This window comes from Abrus precatorius, unplaced genomic scaffold (assembly GCF_003935025.1).
Source record: "Abrus precatorius isolate BTA unplaced genomic scaffold, Abrus_2018 Scaffold8, whole genome shotgun sequence".
Taxonomy (NCBI): domain Eukaryota; kingdom Viridiplantae; phylum Streptophyta; class Magnoliopsida; order Fabales; family Fabaceae; genus Abrus; species Abrus precatorius.
Genome location: NW_020874428.1, coordinates 14,349,448 through 14,362,247, shown reverse-complemented (window position 1 = coordinate 14,362,247; position 12,800 = coordinate 14,349,448). Strand labels below are relative to the sequence as shown.

Here is a 12,800-nt window from a genome sequence, read left to right as displayed (position 1 = left end):
TGTATAATATATTTTAATAAATTTTATATAAAACGTTGAGTTATTTCAATTTCATGCTTACATTTACGAACTATTTTTATTTAAATAAATTTATATGTTGAATAGATAATTATTTAAACTCAACTTAAATATAAAACTCACACAACATATTTATATTTTAAAATTAATAATATTTTATCATTCAAGCAAAATCATATTTTTAACCTTTGTTTTAAAATATTCTTAACGTAATCTTTTTCAAGATCAATTCTATCCTCCAAACAAATTATAGCTTCATTATCAAATCCTATCCAGGAATGCTCATATCCCAAACTTCAATATACAAGTATATTATGCCTCGTCCAAAGCCAGCACCATACCCAATTTTACAAGTCACACAACTGCACATTACCCTTTCCTATCCCATGAATCTCAACCCTATATATATTATAAACTGCTTAATTAAATAACTAAAAAAAGGACACCCAAAAGAAAAATAAAAATAAAAAATCAACCATTGTAATTAAACAACCATGAGAGTGTGTAAGGAGACCAATGGTTAAGAAAGTGCAACAACTTACAAAGCCAAATCAAATATCAGGTAAAAGCTACTTCGGTTGGCTTTGTCACTGTCCACTGTGCCCCCAAGAAAGTTCCTTACCCTCAAACCCGTTATGGCAAGTTCTTACTTTTATCTTTGCTACCTTCCCAACTTCTTCACCATTCATCACAATCAAGAAGAGTAGAAGATAGAAGAAAGAAAAGGAAGAAAGAGAAAGAAGAGGAAGGTTGTGTGAGAGATGGGGAGGGGTAAGATTGAGATCAAACGGATCGAGAACTCAAGCAACAGGCAAGTTACCTACTCAAAGAGAAAGAATGGGATCCTAAAGAAGGCTAAGGAAATCACTGTTCTATGTGATGCCCAAGTTTCCCTTATCATCTTTGCTGCATCTGGAAAAATGCATGACTACATCAGCCCTTCTACCACGTAAAGATCTTCAGTTTTTGTGTTTTATTCTTCTTGTGTTTCCCCTACCTCTGAAGCTTTTTTTTTAATAATATTTCTATTCTTGATTCATAATGAGCTGTTTCATCAAGAAGGGACCAAGTGCATGAAAATAGTAGTATTTGTGTAGTTGCTTGATGTATAAATTAATTAATTAAAACTCTAGCTTGTGTTTTTTTTTTTTGGCTCTTGTTGGATCTCTTTGTTGGTGAAGGTTGATTGACGTACTAGAGAGGTACCACAAGACCTCAGGGAAGAGGCTCTGGGACGCCAAGCATGAGGTTGGTAGTTAAATAATTTATGATTTTCTGTTCGTTTTCGATTTGTCCAAGGAAAATGAAATAGTTCTTTTGCTAAAAATATGCTAAGGAACATGAACTATGAATTCTCCGAGTAGATCTAAATTTGGGTATTGTACCTCTCCTCCCTATATATTTGAGTGTTTTATATTTTCTATTATTATTGAAAAGAGAAGCTGGAACACCAAGAAATGTGACATCTATGAACAGATCTGGCAATAAAAACGTTATTCACTTGCTTACTTTTCCTTGCAAAAAATGAAAAATCAACTGAACACATGTAGGAATAAATTAATATTTTTATACATAAACGTCTCTCATACTTGATGGATCTCTCTATTGACTTACATTAGAACCAGCATAGAGAGTCAGATCTACTACACATAGCTCTTTCTTTTGAGGATTTCTAGCTTTTTAACATCATACCATCCCCACTATTTTTCTTTTCTTTATTTCTTTTCTTTTTTAAAGATAACTAAGAGTGTGTTAGGGTTTTTAACAATTAATATTGTTGAACTGTATAGAACCTAAACAGCGAAATTGAGAGACTCAAGAAAGAGAATGATAGCATGCAAATTGAGCTCAGGTATATAACATTGCACATCGTTAAGCTCTTTTAGTTCATACACTTTCTCTCTCTCTCCCCCCCTCTCATTTTTTACCAACTAATACATTTCAGGCACTTAAAGGGGGAGGACATAAACTCACTGAACTATAAGGAGCTTATGAGCTTGGAAGATGCCTTAGAAAATGGTCTCCTCAGTGTTCGGGAGAAACAGGCAAATCTTCAAAATGCTAAAATTTTAAGTCTATTTTATTTTCTTGCCATATGCTACCATGCATTTTTCTTAAAAGAATTAAAAAATATCTGTAATTAAAAAAATAGTACATATATCTTCTATATAATAAATGTATATGTGGTTTATGTGTACATTTGAGTAAGGAGCGTGCATGGCGGTTGAAGTCCGCTTTCTACATTGAAACCTCTCCAATGGTAGCCTAAATCAAACAATATGATCCGATAGATAAACTTTTGTGTTTCTTTGCAGATGGAAGTATACAGGATGTTCAGGAGAAACGTATGTTCAACTGACTCTCAGATTTACAAGATTCTAATATATACAATGTGCATAACTACTAATTTTTTTTCGCATTGGTGATCAGGACAAGATCTTGGAGGAGGAGAATAGGGAACTTAATTTTATCTGGGTACCAGACATTCCGCTCTTTTGTTTAAACACATTCCTGTGCACATGATCCTTAAGATGCAACTTAAATTATATAACTTAAATGGGATATTTTTTCTATAATGATTTTTTGAAAAAACTAAAAGCATGTATATGGACCATATGTGTGTGTGTCACTACATTTGGGCTGATAAATGGGTATTAGCTACTTCCTGAAATGAAGTTAATTAGAAGTAAAAGTTGAGATGATTAATTTGTTGAGGCCACTTATCAAAAATGTATTTTAACTGTTAAATGCTGAAAAAATATTCATTACACTTTACACAATCGTCAGAAATGTTCCATAAGTTGAAAATTTTAATGCCTTGTTTAGTGGATGCATGACTCATCTGGAAAGTCATTTTGTTTTTGTTATAATTGGTGAAATGTGAATGAACCGTTTAAAGATACGGTTAACCAATCTTGGTATAAGGTGTAATCAATGATCATATATATACTCCATTTTTTATCTTTACATGCATGCTCATCACCTTGTCATTATGTACTAGGGTTTTAACCAGTTAATTACTCAGATTAAATATTAACCAATAAACAGAACCCCACAAAATTTTAAGGTGTTCATTCATCATTAAGGAAGTCGGGTATAATCGTCAGGCCCCGGGGTTGACATATTCTTATTTCATAAAAATGTTCAGAGAAATTGCATTTGTAACGATATTTTGTATTAATAAAGAGAAAGATAAGAGCAGGGATAAAAAAATATGTGATAAGATAATTAATATGATAGAGAGAAAAATATAAAGGGTTATATAGAAAAGTTAATAAAAACTATATATTGTATGAATATAAATAAAATGCTAACTTCTTTTTGTTTTATTTTTATTGTGTTATTATTTTCAACAGCAACAACGTATGGCAGTGGAAGGTGCGAGAGAAGTGGACAATGGGTTTGATCAGAGCGTAAGGGATTTCAATTCCCAGATGCCATTTGCCTTCCGAGTGCAACCTATGCAGCCAAATCTTCAAGAAAGGATCTAAGTTAAGGCCCTCTGGCCACAACTCTTAATTATAAGTATGTTGGTATGAACTTGTAATAAATTAAAAGCAACCAAACTTGGCTTTGTGAAGTTACAATATATTACCGTGTGTGTCCAACCATCTTAATTGGGTCATTATATGACCTCTGTGTGTGTTTGAGTATGGTTTCACTATTACTTTTGCTTTGGTGTGTCTATATATATACAACACACGTACGTAAACTTAATAATCACTATTAGTCTGCTATGCATGCGTATGTTTAAGATTTTTTAAACATAAATAATTACTTATACAATTTTTGTGACCAAAAGGGAAAAGAAGCAAGAAAGAAATAAATTTTAATAGCTAATGTAAATAAATGATTTGAAAATAACTGCAAGTTTAATATAAAGTTTATTTTAAAGATATAATTACTTTGTATTTTATTTCTCTTAAAAATATAAGATCCTAAAATCTTTCAGTTTCTAAACATGCATGCATAGTGTCCATTTCAGTATTGATTTGATAGTAATTCGTTTATATATATATATATAATTTATAGTTTAGTGGAGCAATGTCTGCTGAGCTTATTCTACGTAATGAACTAAATTAGTTGAGATTTCAATTTTTTAAAATAGAACTTAAATATTTTACGCAGATAATTAAGTAATTTAATGAGCTGATCTCTGGCAAATGGCTTCTTAGCCTTTATAGTTACAATCTCGCTGTCTACGTGTAATTACATTGAATTGAAGCATAACAATTTGTGTGAATAAGAATTACAGATAATAATTTTTTGTTTAACACTTAAAATGTCCTCTCTATCCTGTTTGCTTTTTTTTTTTTAAAAAAAATTTGTGAGGCCATCTTAAAGGAAGAGTGAAGATAATTAGACATGATTATTATAAACTATAGAAACTTAGGCTTTTGGTGCTCAATATTGGAATAAATTTACATGGACTTAAAAGATACACCAGGGGTGAGAGATGAGGTTGATGTTGGAAAAAGTCTTCGATTACCACATTTTCTTTAATTTTTATTTTATTGGCGAATATGTTCTACATTTTTTTAATATATTTTATGCAAATAGTTGATTTCTGGGAAAGGCATAAAAATATAAACTAAATACTTTTAATGTGTTTCCATTCAACATATGCCTGCATCCAAGAATTGAGTCAAATTTACTATTAAAAGGAGTCTAGCATTCAGGCTTGCTCACAACGTAGTTTTTCTCACACAACATTTTGTATTTTCTATTAAAATAAGTCTCTAACAAATCGCTTGTATATTTCATATCTATCAATCACAATCTTCAATGGAATTAGGTTAAATTTGAATAAAACCCAACAATCTCCATTGAAATACAAATTCCATCATCACGAGTCTTAAACAAATTTTAAACTTTTAAGCAAATATTAGAATCAGCATATATTTCTGTTACCAATGGAACATGTTACAACGACCAAAGGTGAAATTATCAGCCTTAAATTTAGAACAAAGGTGCTGGGCACTAATGCATGACATATATAGCTTTAGTATTTTGGCTATATCTTACTCCGCAAATGAAACAAATGAAAGTCTTTGAAAAGATAATTTCATGGGCGATTGGGCAAGGGTAGATTAATGACTTATGAAGCATTAATAGTTATAAAGGGAAAAAAAAAAAAGCCTAAAATTTGAACTTGAATCATTGGGATTTATAAGATTACCCTTTTCTTCTTCTCTTTTCGTCCTTCTACTGTGAATTCTTCTCTTTTCAACTGTGAATTCTTCTTGCAAGCATGATTGTATTTGACCTATATAGAGTTAGATTTTAATCACAGTTGAAATACTAGAATTAGGACTGAATAATCGGAAAATTGTCTAGCATATTTGAGGCTGGGTTAAAAGCTAGAAGCCTATGTTAGTGGAATTAAGTTTAAATCATGATAGATTCAAATATAGGTTTATAATTGTAAATTTGTATTATTTCCTGTTGTTAGAATTATTTGTAATTATCAAATTGAGTTTTAAAATTAACTAGGATTGTATTTAGAGCAAAATCCCTTTGAAAACAAATGATAGACGAGCTTGATTTTCTTGTATTGATATTTTTTATCATTGAATCTCCATTACATTTCTCTGTCTGCATCTTTTTAATCTCACATGATTACGATTTCCCTTTCAAACTCTTCTAAGTATTTGATTGAAACTCAATTGAGTCTTGTTGGAAGAATGACCTGAGTAACAAGTAATTAGAAAACCTAACTTTTTTTTGGCTGAAATCTGACATTATTGTTAATAAGGAAGCTACAGAGGAAAATATTAAACTTGATGGTGCCATTGCTAGTATTGTCATAGGTTGTAATGTCAAAGATTATTCTGTTTGTGCAGGAAAATGTCAAAACTGAATTTATTCATATCATTTTTATACTGTCATAGATTGAGATGTTAAAGGTTATACTAATTTCTGTAAAAGAATGTCACGAGTAACAGATGAGATAAGGTTACAGTTGTAATAAGAAATTAGTGGTTTTGGTTTTTTTTGGTAAGCTATATATTTGACATTTGTTTTGAATGCATTTTATTTTGAATATTTTATTTTTATAAGAAATTGTTTCTCATAACAAGAAGGAAAAATATGTTTATTCAAATTTTAGACAAAAATTAGATAGAGAAATAAGGAAAGCTTTCACTAAAATATGTGTCAAACTGGAACTTGTTGGGAGATCTATTTTCTTTTAATTGAGAAATAATATACCAAAATTGTACGCTTTAATTTAATTTTTAATAAATAAATTTTAAAAAAAATGAGAGTAATAAAATTTTTATTAAAGTGATTTTCCATACACAAGTTCAATAAAATGTTTCGAAATAAGTATGGATTACAAATTTGTATTTAAATGTCCCAAACTCGTTTTTGACCTTGAATCTTACTCCCAAATGGCTTTGGAGGCAATTTAATCGGTAAGAATGACTTAGGAATCGAGAGAAATGAGAGAGGACTCGAAGGAAGAAGTGAGAAAATAATTTTCCCAAACCCTAGACCCCTCAAATGCCCCTCTGATCGCGACACTCTTGCTACAGCGAGACATCATCGCTGCAGCGAGATCTTCACGCTACAGCGAGACTCTCTCGTTACAGCGAGCTGCACCAAAAAATGCACCCTCCACTATTGCCCTCTCGCTGCAGCGAGAGAACTCTCACTATAGCGAGAATGCAATAATTTCACCCCTCTATCCCAGTGCCTTCTCGCTACAGCAAGAACGACATAGTTTTATGGTCCATGCCCAAGGCCTTCTCGCTACAGCAAGAATCCTCTCGCTTCAACGAGAATACCCTGCAGCACCTATATTTAACCTGCATATATATTCAATCAACTCCAGTCCAGTCACAATCCATATTACATTTCAACCACAATATACGGACCTCTTCACAATCATATTCACACATTCATACATGTCCATGTCATACACACATATGCTCATCATTATATACATAAATCAAACATACAAACACGTGAAAATACACATATACATTTATATTAATATATTAAAATATTATTACAAAAATCTAGGGCGTTACAACTCTCCCCTTCTTTAGGGAATTTCATCCCCGAAATTCAACCAAACTAACAAATAATTCTAGATACAACTCACTAATCCTATTTTCCATTTCCTATGTGGCATCTCCTTCATTACTTGAGCTCCAAATCACCTTTACTAATGAGATCTCCTTACCTCTCAAATGTTTAACATAGTGGTCCACAATTCTCACTGGGTATATATCATAGGACAAGTCTTCCCTCACTTGAACTGGGTCAAGTTCAATCACGTGAGAAGGATCCGACACATACTTCCTGAACTATGACACATGGAACACCGGATGTAGATTCGAGAGGTTTGGAGGTAACGCTATTCGATAAACTGCAGGGCCGATTCTACTCAGCACTTCAAATGACCCAATGAACTTGGGAGATAGCTTCCGAGATTTTAGAGCTCTCCTGACTCCTGTTATAGGTGAGATCTTCAAAAATACATGGTTACCCACTTGGAACTCCAAGGGCTTCCTTCTCTTATCATACTGGCTCTTCTGTCTATCCTGTGTAGCCTTCATCTTTTCTCTGATCATCTTAATCTATCATTATGCTTCTAGATCATATCTGGTGCACACAAGGTCGCCTCTCCAGTCTCATACCAACACAAGGGAGTTCTACATCTCTGCCCATACAAAGCTTCAAATGGCACCATCCAAATGCTGGCGTAATAACTGTTATTGTATGTGAACTCGACCAACAATAGACATTTTTTCCAAATCTCCTGTTGCTCAATCACACAAGCTTTCAACAAATCCTCTAGAGACTGGATGGTGCTCTCGGTCTGACCGTCGTTCTGTGGATGATACGTTGAACTAAGTCTCAACTTAGTGCCTAATGCCCTCTGCAGGTTCTCCCAAAACCTTGAGGTAAACTTCTGGTCTCTGCTAGATACTACGCTAGTCGGCACTCCATGCAACTTGATTATCTCCCTTACATACAATTCTGCAAGTCTCTCCAACTTATACTTCATGTTGATCAGGAGAAAGTGTGCAGCCTTGGTTAACCGGTCCACAATTACCTAAATGGCATCATGGTTGTTCCTGGTCGTCGGCAATCCAGAAACAAAATTCATGGAAATACTGTCCAACTTTCACTCAAGAATCTCCAAAGGTTGCAACATCCCAGATGGACGTTGGTGCTCCACTTTCGCATTCTGCCAAGTCAAACATCTCGACACATATTTAGCGACATTCTTCTTCATTCCATTCCACCAAAAGCTCTTTTGGATGTTCTGGTACATCTTGGTTACACCGGGGTGAAAACTCATTCTACTCTTATGCGCTTCCTCAAGTATCATCTGCTTCAACTCATCCACTTGGAGAATGCACACTCAATTCTGAAACTTAATTACTCCGTTATCGTCGAAATGAAACTCCAAATCCTTTCTCTCATTCTTCTGCCTCATCATATCTTGGAGTAAAGCATTCCTTTGTTGAGCATCTCGAATATATACTAAGAAGTCATTGTGAATTGTCGTTGCTCCGAGATATAAACTCTCTAGCCGTACTTCTATAGTTAAGTTCATGTCCTGAAACTCCTCAATCAATTCCATCTCCTTTACCATCATAGACGCCACATGCAATGACTTCCTGCTCAATGCATCGGTCACCATATTTGCCTTACCAGAATGGTAAGACAACGTGAAATCATAATCTTTAAGGAATTTCGTCCACCTCCTCTGCCACATGTTCAACTCTCTCTGATCAAATAGATACCTCAAGCTCTTGTGATCACTGAACACCTCAAACCTTACTCTATAAAGGTAGTGTCTCCACACCTTAAGAGCAAAAACCACCGCGACTAACTCCAAATCGTGAGTCGGATAGTTGACTTTATGCGGGAGCAACTACCTTGAGATATAAGCAACCACTCGTCTTTCTTGTATCAAAACACACCTAACTCCATAGCTAGAGGCATCATAATACATGTCAAATTTTCGCTCCGGGTCGGGTAGAACTAACTCAAGTGCTGAAGTCAACTTTATCTTTAGCTCTAGGAAACTAGCTTCACACCCCTTGGTAGGAGTGATCGCTGGTCGATTTTGGGTTGGGGTAAAAAATTAACTAATTATACTTAACCGAAATGCTTAAAAAAATATCCAATGTTATCCAATTTTTTTTTTCGGATAATTCAGATTCGGATACGTCAGATACCTTAATAAGTCGGTTAATTAATTCAGTTAAATCTTATGCTAATGGAGACCTTAGGACCTAGGGCTAACTTAATTATGGTCTACCTTCTTGTGTGCCACGTGTTTCGGTTCTTTTATTACAACTATTAATCACCACCAATGACGTGTTAATCACCACCAATGACGTGCACTTCATGCAGCTAATTGATTTTTCTTTACCATGCTATGTTGGATTGCTGGGCCTTAAGCTCTGTTAGATTTCAGACACACATGTACTGTTGTACATATATATAGGGATGATATCAATACCCACCCAGTATGAACGTACATCCACCAATAGCAAAATGTTTATTTACACGTTTAAAAAGTAACACTTAACTTTACTATTTATTTACACATTTCACATATACAATCAGTCGATTTCGGATATCGATAGTATCATAATTTTATATCCGTCACCGACCTTATTTAACCATTTTAATCCAAAAACATTATTCTATTCATCCGAAATTTATTAATACCCGTTTTTACTCAGGTGGATTGTTGAGATTCATACGAATCGAAACAGATTAATCGGATTTGCTCACCCCTACCCCTTGGTCCACTTAAACTCCTTTCCTTTGCGAGTTAGCTTCGTTAAGGGCAATGCTATTTTAGAAAATCCTTCAATGAACTTCCTATAATAGCCTGCTAGTCCTAGAAAGCTGTAGGCCTCCGTCGCATACTTCAGACTCGGCCATCCCGATCACTGCTTCCACCTTTGCAGGGTCTACCATAATCCTTTCCTTAGACACCACATGCCCAAAAAATTGAATTTGAGATAACCAAAACTTGCACTTTGAGAATTTGGCTTATAACTGCCTCTCCCTTAAAATCTACAAAGCTATCCTCAAGTGTTCGGCGTGCTCTTTTTGAATCTTTGAATAAATTAGAATGTCGTCATTGAACACCACCACAAACTTATCCAAGAACTCATGGAAGATTCTGTTTATATAGTCCATGAACACTGTAGACGCATTGGTCACCCCAAACGACATCACCAAATATTCATAGTGACCATATCGCGTCCTGAACATCGTCTTGGGCACATTCTCATCCTTCACCTTGATCTGATGGTACTCCGATCTCAAATCAATCTCAAGAACACCACAGCTCCTCTCAACTGATCCATCAAGTCATCAATTCTTAGAAGTGGATACTTGTTCTTGATCGTCACCTTGTTCAATTGCCAGTAATCTACACACATCCTCATACTTCCATCCTTCTTCTTCACAAACAGAACTGGCGCTTCCCATGATGATACACTCAGCCTTACAAATCGTTTCTGCAACAAGTCCTCCACTTGCTTCTTGACCTCTGCCAACTCTACTACGACATCCTATATGGTGCCACAAAAATCGGGCTTGCTCCCAGAATAAGGTCAAATAGTAAACTCTATCTCCCTCTCAGGCAGCAATTCAGAAAAGTCTTCAGGAAAGACCTCCAAGAAGTCCCTCATTACCGGAATATACTCCGGTTCCACCACACTCTCAGCTTCCATTGAGAATAGAACCATAAAAATCTTAGTGTTCACCGTGTTCTCTCACGCATCATGACTCAAAATTCTCGAGACTTTCGACATCGACACACCAAAGATCAACGTCTTCTCTCTGCAATCTAACAACACATGGTTGGCAACAAGCCAATCCATTCCCAAAATCACGTCCAATTGGAAAAGAGGCAAACAAATAAAGTCTACCTTAAATTTCCTACCATGCACCATAATTGAACATCCTAGACATACCCACGATGTCATAACCGACTTACTTGTAGGGATAGTCACCACAAAGAGTGCGTAGCACCTGAGTCAAACAACACATCAAGTAGTCTGCCCTTAATAATACATTTACCTCGGATCAACTCCTAAGACTGCAAAGCCTCGGCCCCACTCAGAGCAAATACCCTTCCAGGAATACTCGGCTTCAACCCAGTGCTCCCCCTTGATTCAGGTCTCTGAGTTAGGCTCGCACTGCCACTCTTCTTTGCAGCCCATCATATATTAGCAGTGTGCTCCAACTTCCCACAGTTACAGCAGTTTGTTTGTGGCTGTGGGCAATCCCTTAGCATGTGTGGTCCTTCATACCTGAAGCACTTGATTGGCCCTCTGAAAGAGTTAAAACCAGAGCCACTCCCACTGCTTCTTTCTTGGGATGAACTCCTCTTCGACTGAGAATTACTAGAGCCTAAATATGGCCCTTCGAGAATTTAGGGGGTCTTCTATCGTGTCTCATTGGACCACTCCCCCTGGTGTCCACCGTCTTGCCCTTCGAATTAGTCTCAAAGATTTTGCACTTGCTCACCAAAGTGGGCAAGTCAGTCAGCTAGAACACACTGACAACAACTTTAATTTCTGGCCTTAGCCCATGCTCAAACTGAGCACACATGTCTTTCTCTCCATCCTCATGCTGATAGTAAGGCCAGTACTTTATCAGCTCTTGGAACTTTGCTCCACACTCCTGCACGGTCATACTTCCTTGTTTTAGCTCAAGGAACTCTCTAGCTTTCTACTTTTTCAAGTTTCGGGAAAAGTAATTCTCTAGGAAGTTTGCCTTGAATGCCTCCCACTGGATGTAGCCACCCTCTTATGACAAAGTTTGACTAGAAAACCTCCACCAGTCTTCAACCTCCCCACATAGCATGTAGGTGACGTAGTTCACTTTGTGTTCCTTTTGGCACTCCATAGCATTGAAGATTTTCTCCACACAAGCCACCCACCTCTGGGCTCCTTTGGGGTCAAATCCACCCTCAAATTTAGGAGGATTGTGCCTAGTGAAGGCAGACAACCCTCAGTATTCAGCAGACTCTACATCTTGGTTATGCACCAAGGCCTCTAGAACTTGGGTCATCCGCTCTAGGAGGTCATTGGTGACTTCAGCTCCTCTACCTCTACCAGCCATTTCTAATCTAATATAGCAAACAATTTCAACAAACAATATTCCACTACATTAGATCAATAACAACATTTATATCCCAAGTAAACAAAACATATCAACACACAGCTTGGACACTTCACCCCGATACCCCAGTCCAATTTGGATGAACTGCTCTGAAGCCAAAATTGTAATGCCTTAATTTAGGATGAGAGTAATAAAATTTTCATTAAAATAGTTCTTCATACACAAGTTCAATAAAATGTTTCGAAATAAGGATGGATTACAAATTTGTATCCATGATTGCTACAACACTTAAGTAATACATCAAATTTTCAAAATAAATTCCTAAGCCCTATAGCAGTTTCATCCTTTCTTCATTGGGCCCCGTGCTTATCGTCTTAGTTACCTGAAAAATAAATATAAATGTTAGTACTCTATATTACCCCCCACACACAAACAAGCATAGAGTCTCACCTTACCAATTCCACATATTTTCTAACATATTTAAAATCGTGCACCATTAACACTCATCATACAACATCCCCGTGCGTCTACTGCACGTTAGCCACGCTCACCGTGACACTGTAATCACAGTTTCTCTGGTGCCTTCAACCTCAAGGACTTACTAAATTCACACCATGGATGGTCGCTGGATAGCTCCCGCTCCACAAATACAACGTGTGTGGTATTAA

At 35.9% G+C, this 12,800-nt stretch overlaps 1 protein-coding gene across 1 annotated transcript; it reads left to right on the top strand.

Annotated features, from left to right (window-relative positions):
- Positions 1 to 779: 779 nt before the first annotated feature.
- LOC113847666 (floral homeotic protein GLOBOSA-like) lies at positions 780 to 3,509 on the top strand. The gene is made up of 7 exons (XM_027476901.1): positions 780 to 967; positions 1,200 to 1,266; positions 1,809 to 1,870; positions 1,964 to 2,063; positions 2,334 to 2,363; positions 2,449 to 2,493; positions 3,375 to 3,509. Exons 1-7 carry the CDS (start codon positions 780 to 782, stop codon positions 3,507 to 3,509), a joined length of 627 nt encoding a protein of 208 aa, XP_027332702.1.
- Positions 3,510 to 12,800: the final 9,291 nt, after the last annotated feature.

Bases quoted from the DNA above. Each gene is read 5' to 3' on its own strand.
- LOC113847666 (XM_027476901.1), top strand. From the start codon at position 780: ATGGGGAGGGGTAAGATTGAGATCAAACGGATCGAGAACTCAAGCAAC. The intron at 2,064-2,333 runs GCAAATCTTCAA...GTTTCTTTGCAG, and splicing joins TCAGTGTTCGGGAGAAACAG to ATGGAAGTATACAGGATGTT. The intron at 2,494-3,374 runs GTACCAGACATT...TATTTTCAACAG, and splicing joins GGGAACTTAATTTTATCTGG to CAACAACGTATGGCAGTGGA.